Source organism: Kockovaella imperatae, assembly GCF_002102565.1.
Source record: "Kockovaella imperatae strain NRRL Y-17943 chromosome Unknown BD324scaffold_1, whole genome shotgun sequence".
Taxonomy (NCBI): Eukaryota; Fungi; Basidiomycota; class Tremellomycetes; order Tremellales; family Cuniculitremaceae; genus Kockovaella; species Kockovaella imperatae.
In genome coordinates this window covers 573491-588303 of record NW_019028941.1, presented here as the reverse complement: position 1 = coordinate 588303, position 14813 = coordinate 573491, and the positions used below count along the sequence as shown (strand labels likewise).

General features: G+C 51.1%; 7 protein-coding genes across 7 annotated transcripts; 3 read left to right on the top strand and 4 right to left on the bottom strand.

Annotated features, from left to right (window-relative positions):
• Positions 1 to 26: 26 nt before the first annotated feature.
• On the bottom strand, positions 27 to 2139 carry BD324DRAFT_574437 (iron hydrogenase; the record flags this gene model as incomplete). The annotated part of the gene is made up of 5 exons (XM_022013062.1): positions 27 to 1146; positions 1200 to 1730; positions 1785 to 1936; positions 1979 to 2071; positions 2119 to 2139. The coding sequence occupies 5 exons, from the start codon at positions 2137 to 2139 to the stop codon at positions 27 to 29; spliced, it is 1917 nt and encodes a 638-aa protein (XP_021874378.1).
• A 201-nt stretch (positions 2140 to 2340) lies between these two features.
• BD324DRAFT_654461 (hypothetical protein) lies at positions 2341 to 4145 on the top strand. The gene is made up of 4 exons (XM_022018794.1): positions 2341 to 2920; positions 2973 to 3236; positions 3281 to 3420; positions 3473 to 4145. Exons 1-4 carry the CDS (start codon positions 2410 to 2412, stop codon positions 4076 to 4078), a joined length of 1521 nt encoding a protein of 506 aa, XP_021874377.1. The 5' UTR covers positions 2341 to 2409; the 3' UTR covers positions 4079 to 4145.
• On the bottom strand, positions 4146 to 6596 carry BD324DRAFT_611813 (hypothetical protein). The gene is made up of 7 exons (XM_022014311.1): positions 6367 to 6596; positions 6164 to 6311; positions 5951 to 6118; positions 5794 to 5900; positions 4931 to 5738; positions 4832 to 4882; positions 4146 to 4770 (listed from the first exon to the last, which is right to left on the bottom strand). Exons 1-7 carry the CDS (start codon positions 6534 to 6536, stop codon positions 4315 to 4317), a joined length of 1908 nt encoding a protein of 635 aa, XP_021874376.1. The 5' UTR covers positions 6537 to 6596; the 3' UTR covers positions 4146 to 4314.
• A 139-nt stretch (positions 6597 to 6735) lies between these two features.
• On the top strand, positions 6736 to 7947 carry BD324DRAFT_611812 (ribosomal protein L18e/L15P). Its single transcript, XM_022014310.1, has 4 exons — positions 6736 to 6974; positions 7028 to 7188; positions 7254 to 7615; positions 7663 to 7947. Exons 1-4 carry the CDS (start codon positions 6786 to 6788, stop codon positions 7881 to 7883), a joined length of 933 nt encoding a protein of 310 aa, XP_021874375.1. The 5' UTR covers positions 6736 to 6785; the 3' UTR covers positions 7884 to 7947.
• On the bottom strand, positions 7948 to 9579 carry BD324DRAFT_611810 (hypothetical protein). Its single transcript, XM_022014309.1, has 6 exons — positions 9413 to 9579; positions 9279 to 9364; positions 9154 to 9226; positions 8947 to 9097; positions 8780 to 8885; positions 7948 to 8719 (listed from the first exon to the last, which is right to left on the bottom strand). Exons 1-6 carry the CDS (start codon positions 9475 to 9477, stop codon positions 7956 to 7958), a joined length of 1245 nt encoding a protein of 414 aa, XP_021874374.1. The 5' UTR covers positions 9478 to 9579; the 3' UTR covers positions 7948 to 7955.
• Positions 9580 to 13816, top strand: BD324DRAFT_678136 (putative phosphoribosylformylglycinamidine synthase). Its single transcript, XM_022018976.1, has 2 exons — positions 9580 to 9658; positions 9709 to 13816. The coding sequence occupies exon 2, from the start codon at positions 9711 to 9713 to the stop codon at positions 13782 to 13784; it is 4074 nt and encodes a 1357-aa protein (XP_021874373.1). The 5' UTR covers positions 9580 to 9658; positions 9709 to 9710; the 3' UTR covers positions 13785 to 13816.
• On the bottom strand, positions 13817 to 14768 carry BD324DRAFT_611806 (hypothetical protein). Its single transcript, XM_022014308.1, has 2 exons — positions 14271 to 14768; positions 13817 to 14169 (listed from the first exon to the last, which is right to left on the bottom strand). Exons 1-2 carry the CDS (start codon positions 14546 to 14548, stop codon positions 13902 to 13904), a joined length of 546 nt encoding a protein of 181 aa, XP_021874372.1. The 5' UTR covers positions 14549 to 14768; the 3' UTR covers positions 13817 to 13901.
• Positions 14769 to 14813: the final 45 nt, after the last annotated feature.

Sequence of the window (14813 nt, the reverse complement as noted above, 5' to 3'; positions counted from 1 at the left end):
GCATAGGGCATTTGCCGTCTGCCAGATCACCACTTAACAGCCTCGTGGGTCAATCCTCCATTACTCAGGACATCGCCCTCGACCTTGCGGAATCGGGTGCGGAGAAATTCCCATCTTGCAGCAGCGTCATTGCCCGTCACATCATTGATAACCTGATGTGCTAGCTCATCCGCCAACTTGTGTTTCTCGCTTTCCGTCTTCCCTCTCTGGACTGTCAAATCCACAGGATCAGCCTTTGGAGATGGTGGAGGCGTCGGCAATCCATTCCAATAGACTGCTTCAACTTTGGCGACCCAGTCTTTCGTGCTCCATCTCGTACCCTCGTGACTGTCCTCCGGGAGTTTCTCAATCCCAGAATCGACGGTCATCCCCAGATCCGTCCCGTCGTCCGGTAGGGGTCGCTCGTATCCTTCTTCGTCTAAGACCTTCCGCGCGACGCTAGACACGGGTTTCATCTGTCCTCCACCATTTACACAACCAGAAGGACAAGCCATGACTTCGACGAAATCGACCTTTTTCTCATCCTTGACTGCGGGTACTGTCAATGATTCGGCATCGCTATCGATAGGTGTTGGCGTGGAAGTGATTTCGCCACCTCGAGCCATGCGAGATTTCCGACGCCGAGCAGCCAACGCCGCACTAAGCTTGCTTGATGTTCGAACGCTTTTCACTAGTCCAGTTTCTTTTCCGACTTTTCTGACCAGATTCTGAAGATTTCGGAAACCATAACACTTGATCCCCTTGAATATGATCTCACCCGACGATACTTCTTCCAAGAGGTATTCAACGTTATCCGTGGAATCACGAATCTCGCGAGTGACCAGTCGAGTTGGGGAAGGATGGGAGGCCGCCACGAGGTCAATGATCGATGCGAGGTAGCTGCCAGAGCTTGAACCGGGGTGGTTGAGCAGTTCCGGCCATGGTGAGCCAGCGAGACTTGTCGCATCGAGTTCGGTCATGTGCTCCTCAGGAGACGGCGTGAAAGGGTTGAATCCTAGCTCTGAAAGAAGCAAATCTAGTTCGCCAGTCGTGAGTACGCAATCGACATCACGCGTGGAGTAGGCTGCCGAATAAAAATCAGATCGAGATGCCTCGAGTTTCTTGTCATAGCACGGCATAGCAGTGACATGATAAATGTCGGACGGACTGATAAAATCATTTCAGACGAGGTCCTGTTCTGATCTGATCTAGGACCTCACCTCAGATCCATCATCTTCGCCCACCAAGTTTTGACCAAACCTCCCATGACTGCTTGACTGCTCCTCGTCTGACTCAGCAAAGGGAGCATATCCCCTTGCGCCTTCTCGGCATAGCAGACCCAACCAGGACATGCACTAGCGAGTACAGGCAGAGGTCCAGGTTCTGGACTAGAGCTGTCCCATGCCACCTCCTTCCCTTTGGCGGACCACTGACGACGTTCTTGGAACTCCGCCACAGTCTCTCGGAGCGAGAGGTGTCGGGCAAACGTTGTATCCCACGTTCTCCACTTTCCATTCTGACTGGTGGCCATGAAGTAGCGGATACGGCGCAAGAGTATCAGAAGGGGAATAGGTGGAGTGGATGATGACGAGGCGTATGACGTCGACAGGGAAGCGAGGGTCTGAGGAGATATCGACAAGACTGGTGTTTTGACAGCGGTGGTGGAAGAGGCAGATTCGGAGATGAAGGACAGCACTTCGTTATGCGATTGTAGAGTGATGAGCATAGACTCAGTGGAAGTTATGCAGCCACTGAGGGAAAGTCCATCAGCAAAAGGAACCCAAGCCTCCGAGATCACAGCCCACCTGCAAGCAAGACAGTCATTCAAGTTGATTTCTGCCTTTTCCAGAGCCTTCTTGCCCAGAGCTTTGGCTGAACCTGAAGAAGGTCCAGCGCTGGAGGTGGGATATGTGGATACTTCATAGTATGTATTCGAGTCGTCGATTTGAATCTCGGTCTACCCAAGGCATTAGAATTGGTGGTCCAGCCTGCGACTCACCGATCCATCATCTTGCTTCCCCGGGACACTTCCTCTAACGGGGATGATACATGCTTGCGAAGGGGTCAGAAAATCATCCAGGTCGGTGATGGTCTGGACCACATGAGTAAAGACGCCATCTCCATATCCGAATAGCTCACTAATGCGCCTGAGAAAGCCATCTTTGTCCCAACTTAACTGCTCTTTACGTGTGATGATCATCAATTGATCAGCATTTCAGCAACATTTTATCAATGCCGACGACTCGGTACATCGGCTTCATCCGCTTATCACCGGTCGGAAATGTATTCCACGTCATCTTACTGCCACTCGAGATTTTAAATGGACCCTCGTCTTCTTTCCCTTTGTTGATCTCCTTGTCTCATCCCCCCGTTTACACCACGCAACCTCCACTTCAGAGGTCCACCTCGACCTCTGACACACAGTCAATCATGGCAGCAACAGCAGATGAGCAAACACTGGCCAGCTTATCGGCAGTAGATAGCTCCACCTTCGATCTCGATCCATCACTCAATTCGACAGACACAGACTTGTTCCTATCTCAGTTGAAGAATGATGGCGATGAGACTAATGACCATGGAATAGACGACGCGACTGTCACTGCTATCAAGCAATCACTTTCAGAAGCTCAAGCCCATGCAGATCGACAAGCTCAGGAGATTGATGGGAAATCTGGATCTAGTCAAAGTGGACAGCTTGGAAGTGAGGGAAATCCTATCATCAATCCTACCGTCCATCTCGCGCCATTTTCTAAACCAGAAAGAGCGGAGGGTGCGTTATGTCCAGAACATTACAAGTTTCCGAGCAAGGCGGAATTCGATATTTGGCTTGCGGGCGAAAGCAGCTGGTGTCATTATGTGCAACGACGGACTACGACACCTCAACAGCGAGCAGATGAAAGGATGAGGGCGAGAGTCAAGGCGCATGAACGGGCATTACAGGGTGAGCGGGAAGTAGGCCTCGAGTCACGTATAACTGACGGGATGATCTTCAGCTCTAACACCTGAGGAAGCTGCCAATGCTCCCCCGTTGAAGACGCGTAAACGCACGAACAACACGAGTGTCTACATGAAGATCACCTACACGTGTCATCATGCCGGCAACTATAACGCGAGGCATTCTGATGTCTTGCCTGAAAAGAGATTACGTCTCAAAACGAAACAGAGTGTCAAGTGCAAGTGTCGATCTAGGATCATATTCACCGAATTACATTCAGGAGAATGTCAGGCAGTATATCATTGGAAGCACGATGGGCATGGTGGGCTGCATTTCTGCTCGAAGACCAAGCTGATATCATTGCAGAACTCTTCTCCGATGCGGAGCATCAGTCTGGGCGTCTGCCTTCAGTAATCGATGACTGGCTAGTGAAGCAGATCGAAGCGGGCAAGGAGATAGACGAGATTAGAAGGGTGTTGTCGATTCCAGAGACGGAGAAGCAGGCAGTGAGCTGTTGTTGCATCTTCTTCACAGCGGTCTTTTTGACGCCTTTTCCAGTACGTTCAAAAGGTGACAGAAGACCCGACTCTGGTCGATCCCGATATGCCACCGCCACTCGCTTTCCAGACCAAGGTCAAGTACCCAGATATCTACAATCGATTCAGAAAGCTTCGGGGACCTGTGCGCGCAGCTCGATCGCCAAACTCGAAGCGGTCATCAAAGAGGCGGATATTATCACCCGCGGCGGAGCAAACGCCAGGGTATGGTGCCGGACCTGGCTCAGCAGCAGATCTGGATGATTCAGTCCATCAAACATTCAACATTGATGGTGTTCCAGCTGGATTCGACCTCTCAGGATTAGCAGGCACACATCACGCGGATCTTGCCGAAGCTCTCTTAAGAATCCCTGCGGTGTCAGGGGATGTCAATGGAGTTATTGGTGGACCCAACGGATCAGGAGATGCAGGTAATGACGATGATCATCAACAACTAGATGAGCAAGTGCTGAAGATCGCTCGGATGGCTGCTGAACAAGGTGAAAGGGGAGGGGAAGCAGTGAGCGATGAGGAGGAAGAGGAAGTGGAGGAGGTGGAAGACGATCATGGAGATGCAGAAGCACGGGACGAGATCGCGAGTGTCGACTGGAACGCCTTTGCTGTTTAGTCTGGTTAGCTTTTGAGAGAATCTAATTTGAGTGTTGTAAAATAGTACAGAAGCTTCCATTCATCGTCTTGTATTTTATCATTTAGTCATGAACAATGTCGTCATGTGCCTTCCGACGCTGAGCTATATGGCCAGACGATTCCTTGGATTTTCCATTTCTCGACTGCATCAAATATCTAAGGATCTAAATACAAAATATCCTTTCGTCAATGCCTATTTGCCTATTTCGTTGGTCCTTACTCCGCCTTGGCAGCCTCGCTGGCCTTCTCAGCCGGAGCGACAGCTTCCACCGAATTGGCAACGACAGGTCTCATCGCGGGGAACAAGAGGACTTCCTTGATATTCGCTGAATCAGTCAAGAACATGACCAATCGATCGATACCCAAACCCCAACCTCCAGTCGGTGGCAATCCGTATTCCAAAGCATTGATAAATGTTTCATCGACGCCTTGAGCTTCGTCATCTCCTTGATCCTTCTGTCTCGACTGCTCAACGAATCGGTCTCTCTGGTCGAATGGATCGTTCAGTTCGGTATAGGCGTTGCAGACTTCTTTGGTGAAGATGAAACCCTCGAATCGTTCACAAAGGCCTGGTCGGGATCGATGGTATTTGGCGAGGGGGGACATGACTTGAGGATGACCGACAATGAAAGAGGGGCTGATACATTGGGTTTCGATGAACTCGCCGACAAGCTAAGTGTGAGAGAGAGTGTGTCAATGATTGTCACATGGGATTGAGAGGAGCGTGTCTCACTTTGTCCAGCAATCTGGCATTTGTCTTGGGCTCTGAGCAGTCGACATTGTGCTGTACCATGTCAGTAACATTACCTTGTATCATCGGAAGTGGACAAACCTTTGCACATAAATCACGCAAGAACTTGTTCGCATTGTCATCATGCAGTGTCTCTCCAGGCGGGAACTTGACACCCAGCTTGTCCTCCAACTCGCCAATCATGTCGAATCGCTTCCATGGTCGCTTAAAATCGGCCTCAAGAACTGGCTTGCCCTCGCCTTTGCCCTGTGGGTGGAATTGGACCTTTGTAGTTCCAAATAGTTTGATCACGAGATCTGTGATCATGGTCTCGGTCATCTCCATCAAATCGTACATGTCTGCGTAGGCCATATAAAATTCACAGATGGAGAATTCGGGGTTGTGGGTCATATCGATCTGTTCGTTTCGGAACACTCGGCCAATTTCAAAGACTCGGTTCAGACCACCAACGACGAGCTCCTTGAGATACAATTCAGGCGCGATACGGAGGAAAAGGTCGAGCTTGAGGTCATTGTGGTGGGTGATGAATGGTTTGGCTGTGGCTCCTCCAGCAACCATGGATGTCATGGGTGTTTCTACTTCGAGGAAGCCAAGATTGTCGAGGAATCTGCGGACGTGTTGGATGACTTTGGCTCGAGTGATAAATGTATCTCGAGTATGGCTGTTGACAATCAAGTCAAGGTATCGCTTTCGGTATCTCGTCTCTTGGTCAACTAGACCCTCACGCCCTGGAAGTTGATGCAAGCATGGCGACAAAAGTTGAATTTTGGATGCGAGAAGGGACAGTTCCCCCATCTTCGTACGTGATGGAATACCAGTGGCACCGATAATATCGCCACGTCGAATGATTTCATTCTCCTGAGCAAAGGCTTCGGGTGACTCTGCGTGCCTGAGTGACGGGCAATGAGCCACATTTCAATGCTGTCCTTGGGAACCCGACTCACTGCTCCTGTGCCAGAATTTGGACCTTGTGGCCATCCGCATGGACATCGTAGAACTTGATCTTAGCCCCGGACTCTCGGATAGACATCACACGACCAGCTAATGAAACCTGCGATAGCGGTGAGCGAGACCGAGACGTAAAGCAGGGACGCTTCTTACCGGTTTAGCATCAGATGCACTCGTTCCATTCTCAATCTTGCCCTCCGCACCCCACTCTGCAATATATCGAGGGATAGATTGGTCGACGTTGAACTTGTGAGGGTAAGGATTCGGGTTCTTGGTCTGACGGAGCTTGTTGATGGTTTTGGATCTCAATTCGTAGAAGGCCTGAAATGCTTAGCTGAAGTATTATGTGTGAAGGTCTAGACATACCACGGCGTCCATCTCCGCCTCCTTGGCAGCTGCCGAAGGACCTGCAGCAGCCTTCTTGGGCTGAGAGGCAGCTTCTTCAGCCTTTTTAGCTTGAGAAGCAGCCTTGACTTCGGCCCTTTGTCGTTCCTTGATTCGCTTCTTGTGCTCTCTAATGTTCCAATCAGCTGACGGTATACCGGACTAAAGCCCTCGGACAAACTCACGACTTGGACACCATCTCTCCAGTCACCTCATCCTTGTGCAAATTTGCTTCGTTGGGCGCGGACATGGTGAACGATTTGGCGTGTAAGGTGAGAAATGTACTAGGACCAGCGGATGTGTAGCTGGGTATTGGTCTGTTTGCTTGAAAGACTCGACCCAAGCTTCTAAGCATACAATGAACGACTCGGGATGTATTCAATAGCAATGCTCCCACAACGAGTCGACTGGAAAGGGGTTCTTGAATTTTTGGGAATCCAGCCTGTCGCGAGGTCGTCAAGCGGTCATGACGTGGATTTACAGAAAACCGCATTGATCCTCTCAAACAATCTGATAAGAAAAGTTCCCCCTCTCTCTAGCCAAATCTCGACGAAATCCCAGCTTGCTGAGTGTAACTCCATCGTGTACTGCACACACGGTCACCATGCGATTCAATCCATTCAGCTCAATAGCTTCCTTCTCCACAGCTCTGCGTGCTTCAACGTCTCGTGTCCGACTCCCCGCTCGTCCCTCAACTCGCCTCTTCCTTCCAGCACTCCCGCCTGCATTTGTGCGAGGCAACCATGATGTCTCGCTCTCCAGCCTCAAACCAAGTCCAGGATCCACGAAGAATGTACGTGCGGACTGAGTTGTGTCTTGAAGCGGGGTCTCTGACGCTGTCGATAGCGCCGCCGAGTGGGTCGTGGTGTGGGAAGTAAAATGGGAGGACACACGACTGGACGAGGACACAAGGGTCAAAAGTCTCGATCTACCATCCCATATATTGGATTCGAAGGAGGTCAAACACCACTTTATCAGAGAATCCCTAAACGAGGATTCAGCAATCCGTGCGTCGATCTATATCATTGCACGAAGCATCGCTGACATTCTGTTTCCTTTTCCTTCCACGCAGGTTCAGGAAGACTTACGCTTCCCTGTCTATTGCCAAGATCCAGAAATGGATCCACCAGGGTCGAATCGACCCGACCCAACCTATCACCATTCGAACAGTTATCAAATCCAACGTAGTCCACGGGATTGGGACGCATGCAGGAGTCAAACTACTCGGTACCGTTGATGAGTCATTACCTCTTCCGAGTTTGAACATCAGCATGTCAAAGTTCACGATGGCTGCTGGAAGAGCCATCATCAAAGCTGGTGGAACTTGCACGGCAGTTTACCACAATCGACTCAGTCTGATGCAGGAACTACGACCTCATAAATTCATCGGGAGGGAGATCACGCCGGCTAAACCAGTCCGAAGGAAGGATATCGGTGAGCACGATCTGCGCATTCATCGTCAAAGCTCACGCTTGGTATAGAATACTACACTGACGCCACTAAATTTGGATACCTTGCCAATGAACGGGATAAATTGTTCTTGGATCGTGGATTTGATCCGCATATGAAGAGAAGCAAGGTCGCCGGACGACCATACAAGGACACTAGAGGCTTAACACCGGAGGAAGCTGCGGCAAAGGATGCGGAGTTAGCGAAAGAAAAGATGGCCAACATCATGAATATCCAAATGATGAGGCCGTGAGGGGCATTTGACAAATGCAGGTAAACCATGCTTTGCACCCCCGCCGTATGATCTAAATGCATCATATCACGGCTATGATCTGTCGCTTCTATCTCTTTCAGCTGGTCTATCGTAGTGTTCACTGCGGCGGTCATCACGAAGCCGGTCATCTCCGCGATCCCTATCGTCATATCGTGTACGATCACGCTCGTTATCGTCGTAGCGATCTCTGCGGGGAGCGGCCTTCCTATCCCCACGACGGCTCCAGTCGCCATTATGTCTGTCCCTCGAACCGTTCCTGTCCAGCGCTTCATCGTCTCGTGCTCGGACCCTCTTCGCATCCCGTTCCAGCTCCCAACGCCCTTCTCGCATGTCGTCCTCGCGGTCACCCCTACCCGTCCGAGAAGGCGGCTTATCATCTATTCTCGTGTCACTGTCATCTCGAACCGCATGACGAGAGCTCTTGCCGTCTCGACCATCTCGCCGCCTGTCGTTCTCAGAGATTCTACTCGGATAATCTCGATCTCTCCGTTCGCTCCTGTCATCGTCTTTCCTGCTGTTCCTGGACCTATCCCTGTCCCGATCCTTCTCCCTTAGCCCACTGCCGCTTCTAGCGATGTCCTTGCCTGATCTCTTAACCTCCTTCGCAGCCTTGCGAGCTTTCTTCGCTTCCTTCCTCGCTCTCCTCTCCTCTTTACTCTCCCCTTCGTGTTTCCGCTTCTTGTCTTTCCCATCTGTCAAAGCTTTCGCTTTGGCCTTCTCCTTCTTCTTCTCTGCGCGAAGGAAGACAGCCATAGGATCCTCTTCATCTAGCGAGTCGTTGACCTCCGACTCAGATGATTCGGAGTCGTCAGAGCCTGTATAGGAATCCGTCAACGGTGCCATTGCTAATCAGGTACACAGGCAAGGTGGCTTACCCTCTATTGTGGGCGGCATGGCGTTGTATGTCGGCTCCTCAGGTTCTACATATTCTCCTTCTTCATTCTTCGTGCCCCTTTGTTTGTACTTTTGGCAGTGGTCGACCTGACAACGTCGAGTCAATTCAGGCAAAGAAAGAAGATTGATGCGCCTCGATCAACCTCACGCGGATAGTCCTCCCTAGGATCTGACAGCCGTTCATATTATCCACCGCCAGGACTGTACTTCTTTGATCTTCGTACATGAGAAAAGCGAACCCTCTGACTTTCCCAGTCTCCTTATTTCGAGGCATATTGATATCCATGACTTCACCGAATCTGAAACGAACCTATCAGCTCGTGTTTCCAAAATCAAGCAAAAAGATGCTTCTTACTGCGAGAAGACGGTGATGACATCTCCTTCCGTCAAATCGAATGGCAGCCCACCAATGAAGACATAAGCGGAGTCTGGATACTTGGTGAGATTGCCGTCTTCTACCGCCACCACTGGACGACTCACCTCTGTATTGGTCGTGCCAGGAGCCCTTGTCTGCCACTCCCAATTCCAGTTCACGTTGGTTGATCCGTTCGATTTCACGGACAGCACTGATATCCGTTAGCATTTCCGAGAACTTCCCGCACTCGAAGACCTACTTCATCTCGTCCTGAAACCTCAGAAAGACTGATGTAGTTGAACTTTCAAGATTCTGCGAGGTCATAAGCTGAAGCTTCAGCTGAAATATCTCAAATACGTAATCAACTCATAATTAAACTGTTTTTGGTTTCCGTTGAAAATATTTCAAAGTCGAAGCCGTCGTCGTCTGAGATGGGATCTATACACAACTGATTTAGGTATCGAGGTGAAGCATTTGGGCTGCGACTTGGTGACAACTATCCGAGGCAAGTCAGCAAATAATGATCAATTCTCTTCTCGCTGACGATATCTGCAGACATGTTGACGATCCCTGGCTCGTCAGCACTCACGCCCTCGAGGCGGAGCACCGTCCTCAGAGCCTTTCAATCCGTGCTCCCAGGTATAACCGCCGTCGATGCCGTCCACCTTCACCTGGTCAACCCTACGTCGTCAGAATCATCAGAGCTGCTCAATGGGTCTACTTCAGAACGCAAGGTACTCGATGCTCTGCTGGCTTACGGAGACAACGACCAATCTGAAGCGATGAAAGCGTTCGTCGCTTCTGGACTAAAGACACCACCTGATGCTGGTCTAACGGCACTTTTTATCCTTCCTCGACCCGGGACGATTTCACCATGGTCCTCGAAAGCTACAGAAATTGCCAAGATCTGTCGACTTGGTGCACACGTCTCAAGGGTAGAACGTGGAAGTCTATACCTCATCTCCTCGTCCTCTCCTCTGAGTCTTCCGGGACTCTTGCCTCTCCTGCATCTCATTCACGACCGCATGACTCAACTTGTGCACACTTCTATACCTGAAGCATCTACAATCTTCCCTCCTTCACCTCCTCGGCCATCGCCTCTCGTTTCGTACCCCATCCTCGACGCGAAGGATCCACTAGCCGTTCTTGGCGAAGCCAATGCTGGAATGGGTCTAGCCTTGTCAGACGAGGAGATTTCGTACCTTGTCGAGTCTTTCACCGCGGCCGGCCGTAATCCCACTGATGCCGAATTGTTCATGTTTGCTCAAGTCAACAGCGAGCATTGTCGGCACAAGATCTTCAATGCCAAGTGGACTATTGATGGCCAGGACAAGGAAAACAGTCTCTTCGGTATGATCCGGAATACCGAGAAGGCCTGCTCCTCCGCCGGCACGCTCTCTGCATATGAGGACAATGCGGCCGTCATGGACGGGTACGAAGCCCCACGCTTCGCAGTCCAGGGAGCACATGGAAACGGAGCTTACGGGTCGACATCGGAGAAGATGCCAATACTGATCAAGGTGGAGACACACAACCATCCTACGGCCGTATCACCTTACCCGGGTGCTGCCACTGGATCTGGGGGAGAGATCAGAGATGAGGGAGCTACAGGTCGTGGCTCTCGTCCAAAAGCTGGTCTGGCAGGATTCACCACCTCTGATCTTCTGATCCCTGATTTCTTGCAACCCTGGGAATCTGACATTGGGAAACCAGCACACATTGCTTCAGCAATCGATATCATGCTAGAAGCTCCGTTGGGAGGTGCCGCTTTCAACAATGAGTTTGGACGACCAGCTCTTGGAGGATATTTCCGGACGTTCTTGATGCCAGAGTCGGTCACAAACGAAGGGGACTCAAAATGGAGAGGATACCACAAACCAATCATGATCGCCGGAGGTTTGGGTAATGTCCGACCACAATTCGCTCGAAAGGACAAGATCAACGCTGGAGCCAAGATCATTGTCTTAGGTGGTCCCGGTATGTTGATCGGTCTCGGAGGTGGAGCAGCTTCGTCCATGGCCAGTGGAGCATCTTCTGCCGATCTCGACTTTGCCTCAGTCCAACGGGAGAACCCAGAGATGCAGAGGCGTTGTCAGCAAGTTATTGACAGCTGTATCAACAGTTCGGAAGGCAAGAACCCAATTCAATCGATTCACGATGTCGGAGCTGGTGGTCTGTCGAACGCTTTACCGGAGTTGGTCCATGATGCCGGGCTGGGTGCTCAATTCGACATACGTTCGGTGCTGGTTGACGACCCTGGAATGTCTCCCATGGAGATATGGTGCAACGAAAGTCAGGAGAGGTACGTTCTGGCCGTCGGCCCAGAGGATCTAGAGAGATTTGAAGATATCGCAAAACGAGAAAGATGCCCCTTCTCCGTTGTCGGTACAGCTACCGAGGAGGAGAGACTGGTCGTCCGCGACAGTATTCTTGGTGACAATGTCATCGATGTCGCCATGTCGGTCCTCTTTGGGAAGCCACCAAGGATGCACCGCAAAGCCGAGACTGTCAACCCAGCTACTGAATCCTTCGATTCCTCCCTTTATACCTACTTGCCTGTTTACCGAGGCGCCCCCACGACATCCCTCGTCGCGGAGACTGTAAACAGGGTCTTGCGACTTCCGAGTGTTGGCTCCAAGTCTTTCCTCATCACCATTGGTGATCGAACAATCTCTGGACTGGTTACCCGGGATCAAATGGTGGGGCCTTGGCAAGTGCCTGTAGCCGACGTGGCTGTCACTAGATCATCGTACGGTTTTGATGTGCTGGTCGGAGAAGCTATGGCAATGGGCGAGAGAACGCCTCTGGCGCTTCTGGACGCTGCTGCATCTGCTAAGATGGCCGTTGCCGAAGCCCTGACGAATCTCGCAGCGGCGTCAATTGACGATCTCAAAAAGGTCAAACTCAGCGCCAATTGGATGTCTGCTGCTTCCTACGAGGGCGAAGGGTCGAAGTTGTACGAAGCCGTCCAGGCTGTCGGAATGGAGTTGTGTCCTGCTCTGGGCATCGGCATTCCCGTTGGCAAGGACTCAATGTCCATGTCGATGCGATGGTCAGGTAGCAAGACCGGCAACAAGATGGAAGTCACTGCGCCACTATCTCTCATCGTTACTGCATTTGCGCCTGTCAACGATGTCTCGAGGACATGGACACCACAATTGCGGACCGATGTGGAAAGCACGATTCTGGTCTTTGTCGACTTGGCTCGTGGCAAGCGACGACTGGGAGGATCAGCCGTGGCGCAGGTCTACAAGCAGCTCGGATCTGAATCGCCAAATGTTGAAGATCCGACCGATCTTAAATCATTCTTCACCGCTGTGCAGGCCTTGAAATCCAACTCTGTTGTCCTTGCTTATCACGACAGATCGGATGGTGGTCTCTTTACAAGCATCGCCGAAATGGCCTTTGCCGGACGTAGCGGTGTTCAAATTTCTCTCAACTCGATCACCTCTGAGCCTGACTTTATCGCCACCATGTTCAATGAGGAGCTCGGTGCTGTGATGCAGATCAGAGAATCTGATCTTGCGGCTTTCACCGATGCTTTCATCCAGGCCGGGTTCCCCACGCGTTATATCCACTCGATTGGAAGAGTGCTCGGTCGAGAGGATCAGACTGTCAATTTCATTTCTAACGGCGAGTCAGTCTACACTTCCACTCGAGGAGCTTTGCAACAACTCTGGGCGGAAACATCGTACAGGATGCAATCGATGCGTGATCAACCTCAGGCTGCCAAAGAGGAATTCGAGTCGATTGTGGACGACGAACAGGACGGAATCATTTACGACATCCCATTTTCGACTCTACCTTCACCCTCCGCATCAGTGTCTGCCAGACCACGCGTCTGTATCCTTCGAGAACAAGGTGTCAACGGTCATATTGAGATGGCTTGGGCTTTCCACGCTGCTGGCTTTGAAGCTATAGACGTTCACATGAGCGACATCATCTCTGGGAGAGTGTCGCTGTCCACCTTTGCAGGTCTCGCGGCATGTGGTGGGTTTTCCTATGGTGACGTACTTGGCGCAGGTAGCGGTTGGGCCAAATCTGTTCTACTCAACGACACTGCTCGGAAAGACTTTGAAGCATTCTTCCAGCGTAAGGATTCGTTCGCCCTTGGAGTCTGCAATGGCTGTCAGTTCTTTTCCGGTCTGAAGGAGATGATTTCCGGCGCAGAAACATGGCCCGCATTCAAATCCAACCAAAGCGAGCGATTCGAAGGACGAGTATGTACTGTCAAAGTGGATGCGAAGACGACTTCCATCTTCCTCAAAGACATGGGATCGGCGAGGATGCCCGTCGCCGTCGCTCACGGCGAAGGACGCGCTTCCTTCGCTACGACTGGCAGCCTTGAAAAGCTCAACGAGGGCGGTCTCATCCCCATACGATACGTCAATTCGCAAGGCGGCATTGCCAGCAAATACCCTTACAATCCCAATGGCAGTCCGGAGGGCATTGCAGCGGTCCAGACTGTCGATGGGAGAGTTTTGGCTATGATGCCTCATCCGGAGCGAGTGATAGCGTTGGAGAGCAACAGTTGGTTCCCACCAGCTCTTGCTGAAGCTGCTCAAGGCAAGGGACCATGGTTCAGGTTATTCCAGAATGCCTACGAGTTTGCAATCAGTCAGAAGAATTAGAGCTTGTAAAGGAAATCTGTGAAGAGGGGGTTGGAAGGTGGGGGTCAAAATGCATAGGGTCTATGAAACTTGAAGGTGATGTTGAATACATATGGATGAATGTCAAGAGCTTTGATTTCATATCTCCGTCTTGACCCCTCTGGACTTGTTCTTTTTCGACTTTTTCTTTCCCTTTCTCAATCCCAGCTTTTCTCTCGCTGCATCTCTAGCCTCTTGGATTCGCTTCTTCTCATCTGACGCTTTTTGAGCTGGGGTTCTAGGCATGTCCTCCTCTCTGACGCCTATACCGCCCGGCTGTGCTCCACGTAGTCGAATCCGACCGTCTTTCAAGTATTCAGTGATGACTGGGGATGCGGCTGGGCGATACTTGAATTCTTCGCTGTACCTGTAGCCTAGGGTCAGCAACGACGAGTTTTCCCGCAGTGATAGACCTTGTATGGTCGACGCTATACTACATCGTAGAGAGCTCCGAGCGCCTCACCTCACCTCGAAGCGTAGATGATCTGTGGTGATTTCTTCATTGTTCCAAGTCTTATGCTGAGCCATCCGAGGACAAGCATGAAGAGAATGATTCCAGCCCGTTTCCACCAAGCAGGAGGAGGTCGATTGAATTCAGCTTGAACGCTGGCTCGTAAAGGTCGATGGGCATCATTATCATCCTCCTCGAGAATCTCTTGGCCTGTCGAGTCGCGTGAAATCCGAGGTGAGGAAGGGCGGGAAGAGGATGGAGAGGTAGGGATACGCTGATACGAGCCTGATGACATGATGATACTGATGATGAGGGCTGAAGAAGACTCGGCCAGGTGTCTCTGCCCTTTCACTCGCGATTGTCTGCTTGAACGAGTTCAGCGTGGAACAGAGGTTTCTGCGGCATACTACGCATTTCAAACTCGTGACGATCAATGCGCCCAGAACGCCAGTACATTACGTAAAACCACGAATTCAGCTCATCTTGACACGTCCATCGTCGAGCGATATATGTTGTTGTTGTTGTTGTTGTCGTCGTTGTCGTCGTTGCAACATACCACC